At 37.2% G+C, this 25678-nt stretch overlaps 1 protein-coding gene across 4 annotated transcripts in view; it reads right to left on the bottom strand.

Annotated features, from left to right (window-relative positions):
* Window positions 1-25678, bottom strand: part of RAD54B (RAD54 homolog B) — a 117277-nt gene that overhangs the window by 21308 nt on the left and 70291 nt on the right. For 2 of the 4 annotated variants that reach the window (XM_061439353.1, XM_061439352.1), the window contains 7 exons: window positions 22732-23013; window positions 19548-19622; window positions 18273-18435; window positions 14867-15092; window positions 14400-14607; window positions 4740-4879; window positions 2575-2865 (listed from right to left, as the gene is read on the bottom strand). In XM_061439353.1, the coding sequence (XP_061295337.1) occupies window positions 2575-2865; window positions 4740-4879; window positions 14400-14607; window positions 14867-15092; window positions 18273-18435; window positions 19548-19622; window positions 22732-23013 (1385 nt within the window). The remainder of the gene's footprint in view (window positions 1-2574; window positions 2866-4739; window positions 4880-14399; window positions 14608-14866; window positions 15093-18272; window positions 18436-19547; window positions 19623-22731; window positions 23014-25678) is intronic. The other 2 variants (XM_061439355.1, XM_061439354.1) reach the window with 1 other exon arrangement.

Genomic DNA, 25678 nt, shown 5'->3' with positions numbered 1-25678 from the left:
CAGGGACTTTTCCAATGTACTGTACATGATATGCAGAGTACATCATGCAAAATGCAGGGCTGGATGAATCACAAGCTGGAATTAAGATTGCCAGGAGAAATATCAACAACCTCAGATATGCAGATGATACCACTCTCTTGGAAGAAAGCAAAGAGGAATTAAAGAGCCTCTTGATGAGGGTGAAAGAGGAAAGTGGAAAAGCTAAGAACATTTAAAAAACTAAGATCATGGCATCCAGTCCCATCATTTTATGACAAATAGAAGGGGAAAAAGTGGAAACAGTGATGATTTCTTTTCTTGGGCTCCAAAATCATGGCAGACGGTGACTGCAGCCAGAAAATTAGAAGATGCTTGCTCCTTGGAAAAATAGCTATGACAAACCTAAAGAGTGTATTAAAAAGCAGAGACATCACTTTGCCGACAAAGGTTCATATAGTTAAAGCTATGGTTTTCCCAGCAGTCGTGTAAGGATGTGAGAGTTGGACCATAACGAAGACTGAGCACCAAAGAATTGATGCTTTCGAACTGTGGTGCTGGAAAAGACTTGAGAGTCCCTTGGACTGCAAGGAGATCCAACCAGTCCATTCTGAAGGAGATCAGCCCTGGGATTTCTTTGGAAGGACTGAGGCTAAAGCTGAAGCTCCAATACTTTGGCCACCTGATGCGAAGAGCTGACTCAATGGAAAAGACCCTGATGCTGGGAAAGACTGAGGGCAGGAGGAGATGGGGGCGACAGAGGATGAGATGGTTAGATAGCATCACTGACTCAATGGACATGAATTTGAGCAAACTTCAGGAAACAGTGACGTACAGGGGAGCCTGGCATGCTGCAGTCAATGCGGTTGCAAAGAGTTGGACATGACTTAGCGACTAAATAACAATAACGAAAGAGGAGAGTGAAAAAGTTGGCTTAAAGCTCAACATTCAGAAAACGAAGATCATGGCATCCAGTCCCATCACTTCATGGGAAATAGATGGGGAAACAATGGAAACAGTGTCAGACCTTATTTTCTGGGCTCCAAAATCACTGCAGATGGTGACTGCAGCCATGAAATTAAAAGACGCTTACTCCTTGTAAGGAAAGTTATGACCAACCTAGATAGCATATTCAAAGCAGAGACATTACTTTGCCAACAAAGGTCCGTCTAGTCAAGGCCATCGTTTTTCCAGTGGCCATGTATGGATGTGAGAGTTGGACTGTAAAGAAAGCTGAGCGCCGAAGAATTGATGCTTTTGAATTGTGGTGTCAGAGAAGACTTTTGAGAGTCCCTTGGACTGCAAGGAGATCAGCCCTGGGATTTCTTTGGAAGGAATGATGCTAAAGCTGAAACTCCAGTACTTTGGCCACCTCATGCGAAGAGTTGACTCATTGGAGAAGACTCTGATGCTGGGAGGGATTGGGGGCAGGAGGAAGAGGGGATGACAGAGGATGAGATGGCTGGATGGCATCACTGACTAGATGGACATGAGTTTGAGTGAACTCCGGGAGATGGTGATGGACAGGGAAGCCTGGCGTGCTGCGACTCATGGGGTCACAAAGAGTTGGACACGACTGAGCGACTGAACTGAACTGAACTGAACAACATCAGAGTAGGGACTGATACTTAGTTTCAACTCCCAAACAGAAAGTTCTCACTGTAGCCCAAATTGCCTTATGTTCAAATCCAAATGGACAGTTCAACTATGTAGTCATTAACCATATTTGTAGAAAGCATCTAATGTGGGGAAATGACTATAATTTATTTAGTTAAAAAAACAGATTTTTAAATAATAAGCATAGCATCATTACAATTAAGTTTCTCTAGAAAAAGACTACACATGTGTATCTTTAAGCTCCTATTTTCTCACCAAAAAATGGGAATGGTGATAATACTTATTCCATAAAATTCTGTGAAGAATAAGTAAAATAATATTTGAAAAGTACTTAGTGTTCGATACATGTAAATGTTTAATAAGTGTCAACTAAGATTATTAATACCAAATGTGGTTTTCTCTAGCTGAAGAGCTTTACCTCTTTATAACAAATTTCTCAAAGTGGTATTGCCAGGCCACAAGTTACATAAAATTTTAAGGTCTATGATACACATTACTAAACTGTCTCCCAGTTAGACCAATTTACATTCTAACCAGTAGATAATTTTTATTTTCTTCCTTGTGATTTTCACAAATTTTGTACAATAATCATGTATTACTTCTACAATGAGGAAAAAATAAATTATTTCTTAATGGTCGATTTTGTATGTGTCAAACCAAAGTGACTGGCTTTGTTAACATATAGGAAGGGAAACCAGGACCAAGCATTAGGTGAGGCACCAGGGGGCACGGGACACAAAATCCAGAAGGAAGACCCTGAAGCCCAGTTCACCGCTTGTTCAGCTCCATGAATAAGGACATGCTGTAAAGAACAAGCAGAAGGATGGAGGAACTCTAGAGAAAAATCACACCGGAGAGGCTGCACAGCTTTTGGAAAACACAAAAATGTAACCTCAGACATCAGTCTCAGCTGCCCTCTTGGGTTCATATGACATAGAACCCTCAGCTCATATTCCTGACACAGTCTCACATGCTACTTACCTTTATTGAGCCAAACAAAAGGCAGGGGTGATTGCACAGCTTTTTAAGAGCTCCGATACATATTAGATGAGAAGTATTTTCCAACAGTCCTTGAAGACAGAATCTGACAGCCTGAGAATTTAACAGTTTTCTATAAAGTGCAATCTGTAGGGCTCCTGGTCGGCAAAAGACTACATTCTCTATTTTAGGAGGGAGATATTGATTTATGACTTCTTGGGTTCTTCTAAGGATGAAGAGTCCAGTGAGGCAAGTAAGTTCAGCTGCTCTTTGCTCTCCTAACTCCCTTTCTTCCTATGGAAAAATAACAAACTTAAAAGTGTTTTAGACAAAAATAATACATGCAGTTAAAAAGAATATTAAATATTTTATCATGATCAAACATTTACTAATTGCTTCCCTTCAGATTTATTTTAAACAAAAATTATTTGAAACACAGTTTAGAATATAAAAACCAACAATCATCTCTTTAAATGTTTAGCATAATCATTTAATTAATGGAAGCCAAAGTCTTCAAATCCTTGCTTGTTTGGCTACTGCCACCACTGAGAACCACTGGAAATCAATAATCTATAAACTGAACTATCAGAAAGTAAGCTTTTATGTGAAGATACGATGGTACAATAGTCTTAAAATCATTATCAAAGCACTAAAAAAGCAAATTCTTGGAAGAAAATATTTTGACAAGTTACTGATCCTAAAACTAAGCCTTTAAGAAATTACTGGCACAAGGCACTGCTGACTTTTTCAAAATCATTACACATTGTTTGTTCACTATATAATAGTACATCTTTAAAGTCAAAATACACTATGAGTGAAATATATGTTTAAATTCTCTACATAGAATCTTCTAATCTTCTACATCACAATCCTCACAGTATAAGTACATATTTGTTTTTATATAAATCATGGAAAATTTCCCTTATATTTTAAAACTATTTTCAATTTTTATTCCAAAAAAATTGGGTCACAGGTCAGAAAGTACAGTGATGCAAAAATAAGAAAATTAAAGCCAACTTTCATTAACCAGAAATAGCGAATGTTGTCAAAACTTTTTACAAATATCTTCAAAATCATTGTTTGCATAAATGCAAATAGATGTTTTATTTTTATTTGTTACAAAAAACATGATCTCAAACGATAAAGCATCATGGAAACTAGAAACCAGTTTGGTTTATCATCATAATCCTCCATGTCTGGAGCTTAGCGTTTGGCCCACTTCAGGGATTTCATATGTAAATACTGGGAAAATAAATGAATGTGATCTTATTTTTAAATAATGTATCATAAACATTTTCCTTTCTATGAAATATATGAAATAATTATTTTTATATGGTTCCTGGTTCATGGAAAATGCTCAGTAACTATCTGTTAACTAATCACAGTATTGTATTAATTCTGAGATATACTTTTTTTCTCACTTTAACTTCTCTGAAATAGGATGCTTTTACAATTGATGACTTCTTACAATTACAACTGACAGTATGTTTTGCTACTGGTACAAAAAATAATGATGCACCCTAGAATTAACAGTATCCTAGATGCAATGAAATATACAACATGTAGCACCTAACAGATTTTCCTATCTTCAGAAATGTTTATTTCCAATTAGTTTGTTTTCCTTAGTTTTAGCTAATTTTTTTTTCCCTTACAGCTAAATCTTCAAGCATTTAATAAAAATCTATGACTATTTCTTTATAATAAATTCCTAAAGCTGGTATTTCTAGGCCACAAGATACATTCAAATTTAAAGCTTTTAATACATATTAGCAAACTATCTTCCAATCATACCAATTTTTACTTCAACCAGTAGAGGACAGTATTCTTAGGTACATTTACAGTGCAAATCTAACCAACTAAAACATCAATAGAAAAGTACAAAAATCACTTCACAGTTATTTACATTTTTCAAAGTCAGTAAAGATAAACATTTTTATATGTTTACTGTCATTTATAATTCTTTGTGAAGGACCTACCAATGAATCTTTTTAAAGTGATAATGTCATTTTACAAAGTAAGAAATGCAAGAGGAGTTGAAAGATTGTGGAGAAAATAAAAAATACACTCTATTAATTTATTTTTTCCTAAATTAAAATAATACCCAAGTTATGGATGATTTTCCTAGATAAACTGGTCATTTTTAACCTACTTATTAAAGTAAACTATACCTCAGAAGCAGAAGGTTGTCTTGATATGATAATGGGTTCTTCATATATTTTTCTATAAGCTGACAAAGAGCCTAATATTCCTGGATTTACAAAATCAATTAATGTAAAAAATTCTTGGAGATCATTCTGAACTGGAGTACCTAAAGAGATAAAAGTGATCAGAAGGTCAAGTTTGTGTTTTACAATATCAGTTTTTTTAAAGAAATTTGTACTCTCTTCCCTAAGAGGACTACATATAAGCAAAGTCTCAAATTAAGAAAGAGCAGCTAAACGAAGTTTTTAAAAATTAATAAACATGTAAATTTTTAACTCCGGTTGTAACTGTGAACTGAAGTCTTATTTAATACAGCATTTTGGCAGAGTACAGGCTCTAGAGTCTGACTGTGCTGTGCTTAGTCACTCAGTTGTGTCTGACTCTTTGTGACCCCATTGACTGTAGCCCACTAGGCTCCTCTGTCCATGGGGATTCTCCAGGCAAGAATACTGGAGCGGGTTGCCATGCCCTCCTCCAGGGAGAGTCTGACTATTTGGGTTCAAATCCCACCTGTTTCACTTACTCTCTGAGTAACCCTGAAAAGTTACTTACACCAATTTTATTTGCTGTAAAATAGGAATAATAATAGAAGTACTAGGGTTGTGAGAATCAAATGAATTAATTCATGCACTAAGAACAGTGCCTGCAGCACAATAATGTTCCATAGCTGTTATCTGTTACTATTAGAACTGTGGGACTCTGGACAAAGTTGCTTAAGTTCTTTTAAGTTAAACTGGGGATTGTTTTTTCACTTAAAAAAGTGTAAAGATAATAATTTCCCAGTGATATTACAAAGAAAAGTAAAGACAAAGGATGTGAAGTGCCTAACGTTTAATAGACACAATGAAAGGTACCTAATGTTAATCCATTACAAAGTAATCAGATAAAATTGGGATCTTCACTAATCCTAAAGAGTGACAGAGACGCTAATGGATTGATACACCCTGCACATACTACATGCTCAATAACTTTTGGCTAACTAATTTTTAAAGAGACACTAGCATGTTTCAATAATTATAATAATGTCAAATGAATATATAAATCAGCACAGTAAAACAGCATAATTTCAGATGAGTTTCAGACAAGAGACTATAAAAAGTTGTCCAAAGATATAAATAATGTAAGATGTACATTAAAATGCACTTATTTCAGTAACAGATGACACAAACTTTTACAATGTTAGAGAGTTTCACAATCACTTTCTTTGAAATTAAATGGGTAGACCGAGGTTGGACCAATGCTTACTAATTTTTTTAATACATCTAGTTAGTTTTAAACTTTTTTAGACACATCACATTTAAGAAAATACATTTATATTGATATGCATTTTGTTAAGCCTTTAAAAGAATCCATGACAATGATTAATAAAAAAGTGGGGAAACAGGAAAAGCAAGAAGGGAACAAAAGGTACACGGTTCATTGTGATTGGCTTCCAGGCAGTCATCCAAATGATTAATCCAAGCTAATCCTAGTAGTTCTGTCCCCTTTGCCAACGACTGATGTTAAGAAAGAGTTTGTCTCAGACTAGGTTCTCAGAAGTAGAGCCTGAGATACAGATTAGCTACACATGATTTATGGAGAAATGACTCAGGAGAAAGGGAATCAGAAAATGCAGGGGAAGAAACCAACAATGTAGCTTGAGTTAAATTACAGGGAGCCTTAGAGCAAAAATTGCACCATATAAAGTTGCTCCTGAAATTATCCTAAGGTGAAGGAGCTGGCATTTTTCACTTGCTGCTCTATATGAGTCAATCATTGACCGAGATGCAAGGAAGAGAAGAAGCTCTCATTCAACCAATGATAATTCTCCAGATAAGGCAGGAGAGTTCTTTAACCAACAGCCCCAGCAGCTAAGGGGTGGGTCCGACAGCTCAGAAAAGGGGAGCTAGGGAGGGCACCGACAGTGTCTGCCAAAAGTATGCAATCCATCTTGTCCAGTGAGACATAAGAGGAAATCAGGAGAAAAAGGCAGAGCCAGCCCCTGTTCTCCTTTAAACATCACCACATCTAGCTGTGATGTCTGGAACTGCTCTGGCCACTTGTTACAAGCATGGGGATGAAGTCAACACCAAACATGGCACAGCAAAGAACAAAAAGAACCAGACTCCTTGACAACACTGTTGAGCTGCTGGGTCACCCCCGGAACCTGTCCTCGCTCTATATTTGCAGTTGTGTGGGAGAATAAGCACATTTAATTCATGTATCTGTTACTTGCAGCTGAAATCACCCTGATAAGCAAGGAAAAGAGGCAAAAGCAAAACTGGAAAAAAAAAAAGGTGAAACATAAGATTTGGGGCAAAAAATAAGAAGGAAGTAAAGAAGAAAAAGAAAAGATGGATTTCCCTGGTGGTACAGTGGATAGGAATCCACCTACCAATACAGAGGATACAGGTTTGATCCCTGGTCCAGGAAGATTCCACACACCAGGGAGCAATTAAGCCTGGGTACCACAACTACCACAGCTAGAGAAGCCACCGTAATGAGAAGCTTAGGCATGGAAAAGAAGAGTAACCCTGCTCACCACAACTAGAGAAAGCCCGCTCACAGCAACAAAGACCCAGTGCAGCAAAAAAGTAATAAACTTCTTAAAAAAAGAAAAGAAGGGGCTATAAGCTAGGCAATACACTAGGATAGTATCATTCCGAGAAGTTGTCACAAATGTCTAGAAATACTTTAGTTCCCAGCTCGCTGCTTTTAGTATTCCTTTCTAATTCTAGACTATGTAGAACCTGTAGAAGCAGCTAAATAATATAACGTTAATAAAAGTTAAGTAAGCAGCAATGTCCGATGACAAGAAAAAAGGAAACACTAAAGATTTTTCAAGTTTGTGTATTTACTAAAATTATTTTCAGAGCTATGGAAGTGAAATTAAGAGAACTTCCTCTTCCTCTACCTCTATCCCAGCAATAACAGCTTTCTGTTTCATTGTTTACTTTTAAGGAGACATAAATCTACCACCCAACCCAAGTACAGGAACACTACCAATAACCTACAGCTATATCCGTGTCTCTGATCTCCATAAAAAGGTGTAAGAGCTCTTTATACATACTCCTCTGTGTATTTTTCCTTTAGATCCAATAATTTCACTTTTAGCAGTCGACATAGAAAAAAGTATGTGCTTGTAGATATTCATCACATTTCAAAATTATGCAATATAATAGAAAAATGTTTACATTAAGTGTATTTTGATGTGCATTATGTGTGTCAATGAATAAAGATGGACTTTATATGTACTGGATTGGCCAAAAAGTTCATTCAGGTTTTTCCATATGATCTTATGGGAAAACCCAAACAAACGTTTTGGCCAACCCAATATATACAAAAAATAAAGAAATATGCATGTATGTTCTGTGTGTGTGTGTGTGTGTGTGTGTGTGTGTGACAGAGAATAATGAAACATGACAAAATGCTAACAGCTCATTAAGAAACTGAGACTAAAGGATGACTTCCATTCTCTAGTTTCTAAGCATGCCATAATACACCAGTACATATATGTATCTGTATGTCTGCATATATTTTTAACTTCTATTCTTCAATAAGAATTTTGCTTCAAATCTCATATTTTTCTTTTTTATACTATAAATAAAGGATATCTAATATCTAATGAAGGCTATTTGACATAATGAGATGTTATGAATTGACTGTGTCCCCTCAAAATTCGTATCTTGAAAGTCCTAATTCCCAGTGTGACTATATTAGAAAACAGGCTTTTTAAGGAGGTAAAGTTAAAGAAACTCATAAGGGTGAGGCCCTAATCCAACATGACTTGTATTCTTTCAAGAAGAAAAAACACACAGGGATATACACACTCAGAGGACAGGCCATGAGAGGACTCAGCAAGCAGACAGGCATCTTCAAGGCGAGGAGAGAGGCCTCAGAAGAGATCAAACCTGCTGACAGCCTGAGACTGGACTTCCAGTCTCCAGAATGGTGGGAAAATACATTTCTGTTGTCAATGAAGAAATTTACCACCCAGTCCGTGGTATTTTGTTATGGCATCCCTAGAAGTTTAATATACCTCTATTAAATTTTAATTTAATTTTAATATTAAAACTTTTCCTGGAGGAAATATTAACTGAATATTCTTCACAGCACAGGGCCAGATAAGAGGAGGAAACAAAATCAAAATTACTTTCATTGGATTCTTAAGATAGCTTTTGAGCACCTATTATGTATGCAGCACTGCACATACTCATAATCGAATGTTAATTCCACAATAAAACACAAATCACCTTGGGAGTAAGATACCCTGCCACTATTAAAAAGAATTTATTAAGGCAATTCTGAGCAGATGAAAACCAACTATAAGCATTTCTAAATATGAGAGCTTACCTAGTGCTAGTTTTCACCTAAATTCGCAGCTCAGGAGCAGGAGCGACCAGGACAGGAAAGCCGAAACAGGGACATCTCTGGTGGTCCAGTGGTTAAGAATCCACCTTGCAAGGCAGGGGACTGAGTTCATTCCCTGGTTGGGGAACTAACCACATGCCACGGAGCAACCAGAGAGCCTGCTTGCCACAACAACAACAGGAAAAAGGTCCCACATGATGCAACAAAGACCTGCAACTAAGACCCAATGCAGCCAAATACATAAATATATTTTTAAAAAAGAAAGAAAGAAAGCAGAAACAAGGTAAAGAAGACAAAGCACAAATAAAGGGGGCAAGGAAATGACCTTATTGGTCATCATTGGGATAGTCCTGCTGAATGGAGTCCCAGAATCATTTTCTACTGAAAATATTAAATTTATTAATCTCCAAAATATATAAGCAGCTCATATAGCCCAACATCAGAAAAACAAACAACCCAATCAAAAATTGGACAGAAAACCTAAACAGATATTTCTCCAAGGAAGACATACAGATGGCTAATAAACTCATGAAAAGATGCTCAACATCACTATTAGAGAAATCAAATCAAAACTACAATGAGGTATCACCTTACACTGGTCAGAATTGTTGCTGTTCAGTCACTCAGTCATGTCTGACTCCTGCAATCCCGTGGACTGCAGCACATCAGGCTTCCCTGTCCTTCACTATCCCCCAGAGTTTGCTCAAACTCATGTCTATTGAGTCAGTAAGCCCATCCAACCATCTCATCCTCTGTCACCCCCTTCTCCTGCCCTCAGTTTTTCCCAGCATCAGGGTCTTTTCCAGTGAGTTGGCCCTTCACATCAGGTGGCCAAAGTATTGGAGTTTCAGCTTCAGCATCAGTCCTTCCAGTGAATATTCAGGGTTGATTTCCTTTAGGATTGACTGGTTTGATCTCCCCGATGTCCAAGGGACTCTCAAAAGCCTTCTTCAGCATCACAGATCAAAAGCATAAATTCTTCAATACTCAGCCTTCTTTATGGTCCAACTCTCTTTGACTATATGGACTTTTGTCAGCAAAGTGATGTCTCTGCTTTATAATACACTGTCTAGGTTTTAATACGATGGTCAGAATGGGCATCATCAAAAGATCTACAAACAAAAAGGCTGAAGAGGATGTGGAGAAAAGGGAACCCTCCTGCACTGTTGGTGGGAATGTAAACCGATACAAGAATTAAGGGGAACAATATGGAGATTCCATAAAAAAAAAGAAACTAGGAATAAATCTACCATATGACCCAACAATCCCACTACTGCGAATATACCCTGAGAAAACCACAATTCTAAAAGACACATGTACCCACTGTTCACTGCAGCACTATTTACAATAGTTAGGACATGGAAGCAACCTAGATGCCCATCAACAGATGAATGAATAAAAATGTGGTACATATATACAATGGAATATTACTTAGCCATAAAAAGGAACACATCTGAGTCAGTTCTAGTGAGGTGAATGAATGTAGAGCCTGTTATAGAGAGTGAAATAAGTCAGAAAGAGAAAAACAAATATTGTATATTAATGCATATATATGGAATCTAGAAAAGTGGTATTGATGAACCTATTTTCAGGGAAAGAATAGAAACAGATACAGAGAATGGACGTGTGGTCACAGTGGGGTAAAGAGAGAGCAGAAGAATGTAGCAAGTAGCATGGATATATATACAATGCTGCTAAGTCACTTCAATCGTGTCCGACTCTGTGCAACCCCACAGATGGAAGCCCCCCTTCCTGGGATTCTCCAGGCAAGAACACTGGAGTGCGTTGCCATTTCCTTCTCCAATGCATGAAAGTGAAAAGTGAAAGTGAAGTCACTCAGTCGTGTCCAACCTTCAGTGACCCCATGGACTGCGGCCTTCCAGGCTCCTCCATCATGGGATTTTCCAGGCAAGAGTACTGGAGTGGGGTGCCATTGCCTTCTCCGATATATATACTACCAAGTCTAAAACAGGTAGCTGGTGAGAAGTTGCTATGTAACACAAGAAGCCCAGTCTAGCACTCTGTGACAATTTAGAAGGGTAGGATGAAGGGAGGGAAGGGAGGCTCAAGAGGGAGGTGATATATGTATAATTATAGCTGATTTGCATTGTTGTACAGCAGAAACCGCACAACACTGTAAAGCAACTTTCCCCCAATTAAAAATCATTATCAGTTCAGTTCAGTTACTCAGTCATGTTTGACTCTTTGCAACCCCATGGACTGCAGCACGCCAGGCCTCCCTGTTCATCACCAACTCCCAGAGTTTACTCAAACTCATGTCCATTGAGTCAATGATGCCATCAAACCATCTATCTCATCCTCTGTTGTCCCCTTCTCCTCCTGCCCTCAATATTTCTCAGCATCAGGGTCTTCTCAAATGAGTCAGTTCTTCACATCAGGTGGCCAAAGTATTGGAGTTTCAGCTTCAACATCTGTCCTTCCAATGAACATTCAGGACTGATTTCCTTCAGGATGGACTGGTTGGATCTCCTTGCAGTTCAAGGGACTCTCAAGAGTCTTCCCCAACACCACAGTTCAAAAGCATCAATTCTTCAGCACTCAGCTTTCTTTATAGTCCAACTCTCACAGCCATACATGACCACTGGAAAAACCATAGCCTTGACTAGACGGACATTTGTTGGCAAAGTAATGTCTATGCTTTTTAATGTGCTGTCTAGGTTGGTTATAACTTTCCTTCCAGGGAGTAAGCGTCTTTTAATTTCATGGCTGCAATCACCATCTGCAGTGATTTTGGAGCCCCCAAAAATAAAGTCTGCCACTGTTTCCCCATCTACTTGCTATGAAGTGACGGGACTGGATGCCATGATCTTAGTTTTCTGAATGTTGAGCTTTAAGCCAACTTTTTCACTCTTCTCTTTCACTAAGAAGCTCTTTAGTTCCTCTTCACTTTCTGCCATAAGGGTGGTGTCATCTGCATATCTGAGGTTGTTGATGTTTCTCCCACCTTTCTTGATTCCAGCTTGTAACTTATCCAGCCCGGCATTTCTCATGATGTGCTCAGCGTATAGGTTAAACAAACAGGGTGGCAGCAGACAGCTCTGTGGTTCCCCTTTCTGGATCTTGAACCAATCAGTTGTTCCAAACAGGGTTCTAACTGTTGCTTCTTGACCCGCATACAGCTTTCTCAGGAGACAGGTAAGATGGTCTGGTATTCCCATCTCTTTAAGAGTTTTCCAGTTTGTTGTGATCCACACAATCAAAGGCTTTAGTGTAGTGGATGAAACAGAGGTAGATGTCTTCTGGAATTCCCTAGTTTTCTCTATGACCCAGCGAATGTTGGCAATTTTATCTCTGGTTCCTCTTCCTTTTCTAAACCCAGCTTGGATATTTGGAATTTCTTGGTTAGCATAATGCTGAAACCTAGCATGCAAGATTTTAAGCATGATCTTACTAGCATGGGAGTCACTGAATGCAACTGTCCAACTCACAAGTAGACACGACTGGGTGACTGAACAGCAACAACAAAATAAAATTTAATTTGTAACGCTAGTTAAATTGGTATTTTCTTATAATTGAGAATAGTTGTAAAACTGTTCGCTTTTGCTAAAGGACATTATCTGATTGTCAAATAGAAGAGAATCCATTTTTTTGCACTGGGTCTGGGTCTGGTTGCCACGTGTGGCTTTCTCTAGCTGTGGTAAATGGGCTACTCCTTCATCATGCTGTGCAAGCTTCTCACTGTGACAGCTTCTTTCACTGCAGAGCACAGGCTCTAGCCGGGCTTCGGCAGTTGCGGCTCTTGGGCTCTAGAGCATGGGCTCAGTAGGTGTGGTGCTCGGGCTAAGTTGCTGCACAGCATGTGGAATCTTCCCAGACCAGAGATCAAACCCGTGTCCCCTGCGTTGGCAGGTGAATTCTTATCCACTGTGCCACCAGGGAAGTCCTATTTTTTTTTATTGCTCTATTATTATTACCCAAAAGTAATCTAAATTTCTCACTCTTTGTTTTCCCCCTTGAATGCCAATCTTTTTAACACTATAGCTATTACTACTATTTAGGTAAGCAATATTGACACCACACTGAGCAGTAAAAATAAATAATCTCCGCTTTGCTTTTCCTACAATGTAACTAAATTCAGCTAAATCTTTTTTTTTTTTCCATTGCTTTTCTGGCCCCAAGGATTTCAAAATCAAAGGCTAGTCAAGAAGTATAAAGAATCCACTTTGACTAAATATGAAGAACGTAAAGGTCATTTAACAGTTCCCCAAATCATTTCTAAAAAGTATATACGGTCTTTAAAATCACATTTGGTAATGGTAATACAATCCTTCTACACGAATAGCCATAAATTATTTGAAGGTGGGCACCCTCTGCAGGGGGCGGGTTCTCTGCTGCTCCAGGGCACACTCCTACCCTGAAGGTGTATACTGGAGGAATAAGCTGTTGGGCACACCCCCTCTCCCTCATTTTAACTTCAGAGCAGAGCTCTGACATGCATGAAGGACAAAGACGTGGGATATGATGCAAGAAAAATAACCATGCCCTGCCCGTCCTTTCTAAAAGGATAAAAGATGATCAGGAAAAGGAGCCTTGAGCAGAAAACAGAAGGGATGTAAACATTAGTAATGACAACTTTTTTCTCCTGCTACCAAAATGGTAAGTTGAAAGCACCACACAAGACCAAAATGAGGTGTGGGAAAATAATTCCTTTGAGTCATTCAGGCCTAATTCTAGTCTAGGCCTTAAGCTAAAAAGGATAAGGCAGAAAAATATTCTTGTATTTATTGTATAGTCTATCCCACTTTTCTAGACAACCTGGGCTAGAAGCTTTGGCCAGCAAAAAACCATATGCATACAGCACAAACATGGAAAAATAAAGGATATTTGTATTAAACACTTATCATATAAGGGTGGTCTTCCAAGAACTTTACATGAATTAACTCATTTGACCCTCAAAACATAAGGAATCTATTTCACGCATAAGAAAATTGAGGTATGGAGAAGTATAATTTGCCCAAAGTTGCACAGCTATAAATGAATGTCAGACTTGGAAACCAAGCTCAAGCAGTCTAGCCCCATCTTCTACTTTCTTTATCATGATACCATCGTGTTTATTCCTCAAAGAATCCAAAATCTGGGAAACATTACACAGGAATTTGATAATTCAGAATCCTACCGAGACTCAACTAACCCAGGTTGATTAGTATGAATTTCACTCAATATCATCAATTCTTTGGATGTCAAACATCATACTACAAGTTCTGCATGTTCATTAGGCAAAATTCCATCATATCTCACCCAAAGTAAATACAGACCAGTTAAAATTATCCTTTTCTCACAGGAGAGGCTAATGAGGGCTGTAGTTGTCTTAATGGTACTGTTCTTCAAACGATGCCCTTCATCACAAATTAGAAGATCAAATTTTACATTCTTAATTTGATCCAGGGAACGAAGTAACATTTCATAACTGATGATAAGAACAGAATAAAATGGAGATTTCGTGAATTCTTCTACTTTGTGGTCCTAAAAAAAAAGGTAACCTTTAACAAATCATGGGCAAAAATTGTGTGAAATTAAATAAAAGCAGCATATTCCTGAAAACTATTATCTAGGTATTAGAATATATTAACTCATAACTAAATTGTAAGGCAATATTCCATCTATCAGAAAAAAGAGAACTACATATGCTTGAAAAACTACTAGATAGTGAAAGCTGCAGCACTGATCTGAAAAACTAGAGATTTAGTAAATAACCAAATCTAAATTTTCAAAAGTCTCTTACCTGATCAACAGTAAATATCTTGATCCTTTCGATTCCTAACCATTTTTGGAATTCTTTCTTCCAATTATTCACCAAGCTTCCAGGTGTGACAATAAGTGTCTTCTTTACTATTGGCTTGCCTCCGTAGGGTCCCTGACACTGTAGGGTCCAGATAAGCGAAATACATTGCAGTGTTTTCCCTAAACCCATTTCATCGGCAAGAATAGCTCCACATCTGCCATTCACCCTGTTAGAAATAATTATATTTCCTTCAACTACAAAAGGAAAATATTTTATGCCTCTAACATCATCACCTATTAGTCAAAAACCAGAAGCTGATATTTTGTAATTAGGATGAATTCTAGCCCCCACTAAACACATTTTCTAGCTTTTCATTCAGCTGATTTATGACATTTTGCATCTGTGCTAATTATATTCATTATATATTTACTGTCAACTAAATTACTAAAACAAATTGAAATTACAGTTGAATCTAAATCTGTTACTATAATGATTCCATATTTAGAAACTAGAAATGAATGCCAATTTCATATCTACAGTTAAATAATTTAACTATAACTGTGCTTCTCATCACTGACAGCTGAGCAGTTTTTATCAGTTTCAGTATTAGATATCAAAACACTTTAAAATGTAATGAAACATAAACCAGAAAGACCTAGTGATCTGTATTTATGATTTTCTTGCAATAAATGAAGTCCTCGACCAAAATAGCTCCCTGACCTGTAAGAAAAATTAAACACTATTTGATCTAATACACATAATTTAGTAAAAATCTTGTCCTACAAGTCTATTTGGTTCATGCAATTGAAAATTAAACATTATAAGGAATACTATCAGTAACTGGCATTTATACCACTTTATAGTTTTAAAAGCTCTTTGACAGGTATTAGATAAACACTTTAAAAGTTACAAAATCCAAAGGAATTAAGGAAATATATAAGTATAGTTTGGTAATCCATTCTGTTTCTTACTAGTAGAAATAACAACCAAAACCAATTTTATTTATGTTTTCCAGTTTAAAATATAGAGAAAAAATTACAAACATGAATTATAGCCACTATTATTATTTTAGATTACTACAGCCCTTATTTGGAGAAGGCAATGGCACCCCACTCCAGTACTCTTGCTGGGAAAATCCCATGGACGGAGGAACCTGGTGGGTTGCAGTCCATGGGGTCTCAAAGAGTCGGAAACGACTGAGCGACTTCACTTTCACTTTTCACTTTCATGCATTGGAGAAGGAAATGGCAACCCACTCCAGTGTTCTTGCCTGGAGAATCCCAGGGACGGGGGAGCCTGGTGGGCTGCCGTCTATGGGGTCGCACAGAGTCGGACACGACTGAAGTGACTTAGCAGCAGCATAGCCCTTATAATTACTTTAGATTATTTTATATTTTGCCATTGCAAGATGCCAGCTAAACGAGATATAGTGAGTGGCAGAGAGAAAACAGTGATCCAGCATTCAGGTATAGCGAAGAGAGCAGAAAGGCTTCCCTTGAAGAAGATGAACCTTGAGCAGAGTTTTAAAGGAAAACAGGAATTCACTACATTAATCAGTATTAACACATCAGCACAGCTGGAGCTTGAACTGAATTCCAAGCAAAGAAATACAAGGTTAGGAAGCTGGCAAGATTGGTAGAAGACAGAAGATAAGGATTCTTGCCCTTGAAAGCTCAGACTGTATCTTGTAAGTCAGTGTCTCCCCAACATCAGTCTTCCAAGAATGACTACACTGCTTTGCCATATATGTGATACTATATGTTACTATTTATTATTTTTCTCTAAATCAACTCACTTTTTAACTTAGATTTATTTGAAAAGAAAATAAATTCTTTCTAAGCATAATCTACTTGTGAAACCAAAAGTTTGATATGCTATTTCTTTCCAATTATTCACTAACTAAATATGCTATGATTAAAAGTAAAAAATAAAGTTTGTCCATGTACACCTAAAATAATTCTATACACCACCCAAGTGGAGTGCATACCACAGATTAGGAAACATTGCTCTAAGTTCTGAGAATTGCAATCATTTTAAGCAAGGAAATGCCATGTTCAGAACTGTTTCCAGAAATATCAAACTGGCAGCAATAAGTAGAAGGAATCTGAGGAGCATCAGAAACAGATACACAAGTTAGAAGCTGTTGCAATAGTCCAGATAAAATATAATTTTATGACACCAGTTACTAGAACTGCTATAGTGAGGGCCAGAAACAATTAGGTTAGAAATGGTATTTAGGAAGTCAAAATATTCAAAAGCTTAGGTGTGATTAGATAGAGAAGATGAGAGAAAAGAAATAAAAGATGATTCTCAGGCCAACTGAAGTAAGATCTCCAAAAAAGAAGAGCATATTTGAAAGAACATGCATCTAGAAAGTTTCCAGGAGATAATTTTCCCCTTGTCAGGGGTCGATAAGAGTCGGACACGACTGAGCGACTTCACTTTCACTTTTCACTTTCATGCCTTGGAGAAGGAAATGGCAACCCACTCCAGTGTTCTTGCCTGGAGAATCCCAGGGATGGGGGAGCCTGGTGGGCTGCCGTCTATGGGGTCACACAGAGTCGGACATGACTGAAGCGACTTAGCAGCAGCAGCAGCATCATTCAAGGGGTTCTTTAGAACTTGAAGGAATTTACATTCCCAGCTTCCTAGTAACTGAGGCATACTGAGTGGCAATGACCAATGTAAAAATCGAGGTCCTATGCATCAAAAACAACAAAAAAGGCCTGGAAGGAAATGTACTAATATGTTAGCAGAGACCTTTGATTCTTTTAACCCTCTTTGGTTTGAATTTATGTGTGTGTCTTCTACTTCAACTGTATTTTGACTATAATTCTTTAAGAAAACTCAATTATAAAAGAGGAAGAGGGACTCCTGTGTGTGTGTGTGTGTGTGTGTGTGTGTAAACAGAGGTGAGATAAGAAGGAAACTTTTTTGCAAAATCCTCATAAGTTGTGTGTCCAGTTCCAAGCAAGATATTTAGCACACAGTATCCTTCAAGAACTACCTGTGGAGATTTCCCTGGCGGTCCACTGTGGCTAAGACTCTGGGCTCCAATGCAAGGGGCCTGGGTTCAATCCCTGGTCAGGGAACTAGATCCCACATGCTGCAACTAAGAGTTTGCATGCTGCATTAAAAAAAAAGATCCTGCATGCTGCAATGAAGATTATAAATCCTGCCTGCCTCAACTAAGACCAGGCACAGCCAAATTTTTTTTTTAATAAAATTATTTTTTTAAAAAGAACCCACCTGTGGAATAAAACATACACATTACCATTTGCCATTCCTATCAACTAAAATGTATGCTGCACTCATTGAGACTCATTATATATTAGGCTCATCCTAGAAACCATTATGTTACAGGTAAATCAAAGCTCTGATTAGATCAAACAAATTATTTTCCTACCTCATTCCCATTACACATTCATAAAGGAATGTGATCCCTTCTTTCTGATGTGGTCGAAGGTAATATACGAGGTGAGGATCTATCACTACATCCACAACAGGAAAACAGTTCTTATTGAACAGCCACTGGTGATTCTTATCTGGTCGGAGCATAACAAGGGAATCTTAAGAGAAAGGGAAAAGTATAATTATAAATGTATTTCACTCTGTCAGTAATTACATTATCTTGCTCTAATTACTCAGAAGATACAACTGTTTGCAGTCATTTGCAACAAAAAAAAATCAAAAACTTTGAAATTCAAAAAGAAAAAAAAATTAAAACACAATAATTTTGAAATTCAGTAACATCAATGCTAAGCAAAGGTACAAAATTTTAAAAATAAAATCCCATGCCTTATTGATGTAAGATTCATGCAAAGAATGGCAAAGAGCTTTTCAAATTTCATGCACAAAAGTGCTTTGAAACCACTAAAATTCACTATTGTTTCATAAAGAATTCATCAAGCCACAACACTTACTAGTTCAGTATTCAAAGCAAAGAGAACTATTTCCAACTGAAAGCACAGGTTGGAATTTTGCCAAGATGGCCTTTACTAATACTCATAGCTTCTTATTCTCGAAAGGCTTTCCAAATTTAATATAAAGGCTTCCTTTATTTTAATTCCTATGCCGACTAACAATGTCTATCACCCCTATTAATCAGAAGAACTGAGAAAGAATGACAAATTTTCCATTGACTTCACCACCATTATTTGCTTAAAATTAATTACTTCATTTATGAAATGTAAAATTCATGAATCTTGACAAAGCAGCATGGAGTAACCGTCAAATAACAATGTAATTCTTTAGTAATATGGTAATACAATTTAAAAGATTTAAAATCATTCAAAAAACAAAACCAAATGTAACTAGAAAGCTGGTATGAATTGATAAATCTGAAATCAGATAATAAACCCATCAAAGTAATTTTTTGGATATATTTGTATGTCTGCATCATGGTTAAAAAAAGTAAAATAGATTTTTTAAAATATGAAAAAAGAGAACAAAGATGAGAAAAGGAGATTAAAAAACAATAGGTTCCAGGAGACTAAGACTCAGTGCTTTCACTGCTAAGGACACGGGTTCAAACCCTGGTCCAGGAACTAACATCTCACAAGCTGTGTGGGGCAACCAAAAAAAAAAAAAAAACCCACAGGGGATTTAATAAATAACCCTCAGTGTGGAAATATATAGTCACAGAAATGAGAGTCTGGTCATGTTTACTGATAGTAATTACCTGGAGGAAGGTTTTCTGTGGATCTTCCCAGGTTTCTGAGCAACCAAAAGAAACTCTCATTTTCAAGGTGAATTCCTGGCAGGTAGGGGAATAGAGTGTGAAAACGGAAAACTCAGCCCCTGAGTTTCCTCCATATCCCAGTAGTAAAGAACAGAGTATGTCTTGTGGATTTCCAACCAAGAAATGGCTCCTTTTAAAAAAAAAAAAGAACAAAAAGAGGATCTCCCTAGTGGTCCAGCAGTTAAGAATCCACCTGCCAATGCAGGGGACACAGGTATGGCCCCTGGTCTGGGAAGATCTCACATGCCTCAGAGCAACTGAGCAAACGCTCTGCAACTACTGAAGCCCGTGCGTTGTAGAGCCCAAGCGTAAGCAAGAGAAGCCACTGCAATGAGAAGCCTGCACAGCAACTAGAGTAACCCCTGCTCACTGCAACTAGAGAAAGCCCACACGCAGCAACTAAGGCTCAGTGAAGCTATAAATAAAGAAAGAAAGCTTTTTAAAAAATTAGTTAAAAAGGACAAAGGGAATTAAAAAGAAAATAGAGGTAAAGATGATTCACAGCTCAAGCAAGGACCATAGAATCATAAGTCATCTAACAAAGCACGAAGCTTCGAGAAAAATAAAACCTAAAGCACCACAGCAATAGGACATCAGTTTAAATCTTTAGATGCCCTTCATGATCATGAAGCATTATTTAATGCTAACAAAATCTCTCTTGCTTTAGTTTTAAGTCTACAGGTTAGAACTACCTTTAACAAGATTTAAAAAGAGAGAGGATAATCAAGCATTTACCACTTACAAAAAGGGCTTGCTTACACACACACACACACACACACACACACACACACACACTCATGTACACATATATACAAATTATCATAATAAAATTTTTCATTCACTCAGTTATCAAATATTTATTGTATACAGTATATACCAGGCACTCTAAATCTCTATGGTAGTTATTAAAACCCACATTTTACATGAGGCAAAATATAGTGAAGTAAGTGACTACCTCAACTGGTCGAAGAATCAGTAGTTTAGTGGCAAAAGCAGGACTCTAACTCAGGCCCTTGACTAAGCACAGTGTTCCTTTCAGTTCACCACAGTTCTCTACTACATAACAGGAAGGTGAAGAGAAAGAAGCATAAAGGACAGAAGGAGGCTTATGAGCCAGTGTGACAGACAAAATATTCACACAAAGAGAAAAATCAGAAGCAGAAACTCCCACTCTCTAAATTTCAATTAAGTCTCAAATGAGCTAGAAGAAAGCAAGGAGTTTTTAATTTGGGGGTTTTAATACAAATTATGCCAATACCTACTTTAAGCAAGTCAGTTCATCCTTCTGGTACTCAGTTTCCTCAAATGCAAAGTGAAGGGATTGGTCTAAATTATCTAAAAGGTCCTTTTATTTCAAAAATTCTGTCCCCAAAATGGCAAGAGGGGAAAATAGTTATTTTAATACTTTTTGCAAGCATGCGTGCATTCTAAGCCCCTTCAGTTATGTCTGACTCTTTGTGACCCTATGGACTATAGCCCGCCAGGTTCCTCTGTCCACGGGATTCTCCGGGCAAGAAAACTGGAGTAGGTCACCATGCCCTCCTCCAGGGGATCTTCCCAACCCAGGGGATGAACCTGTGTCTCTTATGTCTTCTGTATTGGCAGGTAGATTCTTTACCAACAGAGCCACCTGGGAAGCCCTTAACACTTCTATTTATAGCTATTTTAAGAGTTATTTTTATAATTATTTCAGTATTTTTACTACCATTATGAGAAAAGCTTACTCTCTTCTCCAACTTCTATATAACAAAACAAATTCAATAAGAATAAGTCTTTTCAAACAAATGCTGAATTAACTGGATATCCACATGGAAAGAACTTCCCAGATGGCACAGTGGTAAAGAATCCACCTGCCAATGCAGCAGATGCAAGAGAGGACAATTCGAACCCTAGGTTGGGAAGATCCCCTGGGGAAGGAAATGGCAACCTGCTCCAGTGTTCTTGCCCTGACAATTTCATGGACAGAGGAGCCTGGCAGGCTGCACTCCATGGGGTCACAAAGAGACGGACACAACTGAGCACATACACTGCCATTCTTACTGCCACGTGGAAAAAGACGAACATCAATCATTAACTCACCCTGTACACACTATTTCAGGCAAAATGAATCACAGACTTAATATAATTCAAATTTTATGTCTGTCACGTCACCAAATGAGAAGCTCTGTAATGACAGTTTTACCTCTGGGCCCAATGTATAAAAGGCACACAAGAAATACTTGTTGACTGAGCAATCAAATCTTAAAAAGTCATAAACAGACTAGGTTTTATTTTTGATGCAATTTTTAAATTAAATTCATTAATGTGAAAATTAACTTGACTGGATTGAATTCTCATGAATAAAATTTGAATTATTTACATGAAATCTCACCTTTCAGTATTTTTCACCTTTCAATATTCTAATACTCAATTAAGTCACTAATTGGGAGAAGGCAATGGCACCCCACTCCAGTACTCTTGCCTGGAAAATCCCATGGATGGTGAAGCCTGGTAGGCTGCAGTCCATGGGGTCGCTAAGAGTCGGACCCGACTGAGTGACTTCACTTTCACTTTTCACTTTCATGCATTGGAGAAGGAAATGGCAACCCACTCCAGTGTTCTTGCCTGGAGAATCCCAGGGATGGGGGAGCCTGGTGGGCTCTTGTCTCTGGGGTCGCACAGAGTTGGACACGACTGAAGCGACTTAGTAGCAGCAGCAAGTCACTAATTACTAATACTTGTGATCAAAGCATACAATCTTCAAAATGGAAGTTCAAAAATATTCCTAATTTATAAATTTACCTAATTTATAAATTTACTAATTTTTCTCCCTACAAAAGCAATAAGGTTTTGTTGAAATCATACACATGTATGTGTTTATACATCTATAATTTGCACAATTTTCCTTCAACACATGTATTTTGGTTAATATACTCTTGCAATTGAACATTTATTTATGAAAATACTTCTCAAACTATATTATTATTCAACTTCAACATTATCCCTTATGTCAGACTATATATCTGAAAAATGATACATACTTCTACCTGAAAGTGTTAAAACAAAATTTCAACTTTAAATTCACATACCAAAATATCTTTAGACAGTAAAAACAGAAAACTCAAATTAAGCTTTTAAATCTTACTTGGCGCATATGGGTCATGGCGTGGTTTGCAACTTTGGAAACTGTTCTGTTTATTTTCCTTTGAACTGAGTTTACAGACACTTTTGAAAGGGTTAGAGAAACACTTCTTGGCAGCTTGAGAAGAACTTAAGATAGCAGAACATCCTCCTCCAAACTGAAAACATCTTCCACTGTTGAAATCATCTGGAGAGATGATACCCATGACTTCTATTTCTTTTCCACCAATCATCATTGTTTGACCCTCTTCAATCTTTTCAAGCTCTTTCAGTTTATATCCAGTGCCTTTAAATTAAGAAGGAAAAAATTAATTTAATTTATTGACACTCTAAGATGACTTAATTAGCAAAACCAGAGTTTCTTCTTATAACTGTACAGAATGAAAACTACTTTGAATGCAAATAGCCTCATATAATAACCCACTAGCCAGAACAAAAATATAATTTATCCTCTTAGTAAAAATACACACATGCAAAAATCAGAAGGAATAAATAATTATATAGTTATAAAAATTAGGTAAGGTTTAGAGACCCAAGGCTTTTTTTTAATTACTTAAAATACAGTCTACTGTATTCATGGTTTTGCCATCTGCTGTCTATAGAAAATCAAGCATAGAAGGGTTTTGGTAGGCTATGTATGGACCCTCCTTTCTTGTGAACAATCTAGACAAATGCCAGGGCAGCTCTATTTCCACTTAGAAACAAGTGCAAATGTGAAGAACTCGCAATAGAAGCAGTTTCTAACAGAACTAGTACTGTACTCGTCCACCTTCGATAGCATAGTAAAACTACATTTGTCACAGACGCTACGGATAGTCCAAGTTCTCGCTCTTGAATAAAAAGCAGGATATTTTATAATACCACACTTGTTTGAATTATCATTAATTCAACAGACATTTATTAGGTGCTGCCACGTGTAAGGTGTTGATGCAATATAAATATGAGTAAGTTATCACGGTCTGCTTAAAATGAACTCATTAATCAGATAGAGTGAGGGAATTTTATACTCCTCTGCTTGGAACATTAAATGCATGATTTTTGTGCCACTGTGAGGGGCAAAACTGTGTATACCAAAAACTTTAAAGTTTCTAAAAACAAAAAATAAAAGATCATCATAATTTAGATAACATTACATGACCCTTTTAAACTAGCTGGAAAATTGCTACAATTCCCTATTAACACTGGGCTAATAATTACAATCTCTGACAACTGGGAACTACGTAATATACATTTTTCAGTTGCTAATGATAAAGCTCTAAGATGAAGCCAAATAGTTATTTGGCTGGTGTTCCTAAATGCTAAAAGACCCAGCCCTCCATTTCCCAAGCTATTTCAATTCAACAGCAGTCCTGACCTCTCCATATTAATGAAGATAACTGTTTTATCTTCATACTGAATCTAACTCTATTAATCCAATTACCATTAATTACATGAAAATGGGAGATAAGAATAAATTTAACTTTGAGGCACCTTCAAGAGGCCCTGCAACTCCAAAATCTCTCGTTTCACTTTGCTCCCTAGTGATGACTGTCTCAAACATCTCTACATCTCCAGAAGACTTTCTTTAAACTCCTGAACTTTGTTTCCCACACTTGTTCTTTGCTGGGTATGTGGAATAAAAATCAACTGAATCTGACTATATTATCATAAGCTATTAGCAATTTCAGCATTCCAGCCTTCAGGTTTCTTAGGAGTGTTTATCCTTATAGTAATAATATTTAAATGCTGAATATCTAAATTATTTAAAAGAAAAACTGCTTGTACAATAGGTGATAACTTGCAAGATTAACTCCAGGTTGATATATTATTAACATTATAATTAAGCAACCAAGTCTTATATTTGAAAGCTTACACTTTGAAAGCCAATAAATTAATTTTTTAAACCAGTGATTTTCAACTCCTGCTGGATATGAGAGTCATCCAGAAACCTAAAATATATGGATGTTCAGTCCCTCTCCCCATCATCCAGACCAAATAATCACAGCCTCAGAGATCAAGGCCTAAGCACTGGCATTTTTTAAAAGCACCGGAGGTGATTCTACTTGTATAGAGGTGATTCTACTTTTTTCCACTACTTGGAACTGAGAGATCATTTTATTATTAATCCAAACTACACATACTCAAAACCATATATACTATAGTTATGGGTAACAGATATTCCAGGGTAATTTTGGTAATTTTTTCCTTGCTAGGGGGCTTTAGAATATAATTTCACTAATTAAGTATAAACAAGTTCTCAAAAAAATTTAGCCTCAATCCTTGGTAGCTCAGATGGTAAGGAATCTGCCTGCAGTGCAAGAGACCTGAGTTCAATCCCTGGGTCAGGAAGATCCCCTAGAAAAGAGAATGGCAACCCACTCTAGTATTCTTGCCTGGAGAATTCCATGGACAGAGGAGCCCGGTGGGCTATAGTCCAGGGGGTTGCAAAGAGTCAGACACAACTGAGCTACTAACACCTTAACTAACATGGAATGTGTATTGCTAATTTTCTTTTTAATTTCTCTAAATACTAAGCATAATATTGGATATATGGTATTCAATATTTTCATAATAAAAAATTCTATTGCAGATAATTCCATTCAGCCTCAACTCATGCCCCTCTGTCACTGCCCTTCGCATACTATATTCCTGAAACACTGAAGTAGTTTTAATTCACTCTTGCCTATACCTGTACATATGCTATGCCCCTTTCTCATTCCCTACAAAATCACTCATCCCTCACATATTACCTTAAACAATAACTCCTTTGAAGCTTTCCCTTAGCCTCGTAGGCTGATTTACATGGTCCTTCTATATATGTTCCTATTGTACTTAGCAAACATTCTCATTGAAACAATTATCTTAGTGCTTCCTAATTATCAATTACATTGCCCTGTCCCTACTAAACTACAAACTATAACCCTCTTTGAATGCTTACTCCTAGCATAGTTATTGAAACTACAAACTATGTT

The sequence above is a fragment of the Bos javanicus genome, chromosome 14, assembly GCF_032452875.1.
Source record: "Bos javanicus breed banteng chromosome 14, ARS-OSU_banteng_1.0, whole genome shotgun sequence".
NCBI lineage: Eukaryota > Metazoa > Chordata > Mammalia > Artiodactyla > Bovidae > Bos > Bos javanicus.
This window is presented reverse-complemented; position numbering and strand designations above follow the sequence as displayed.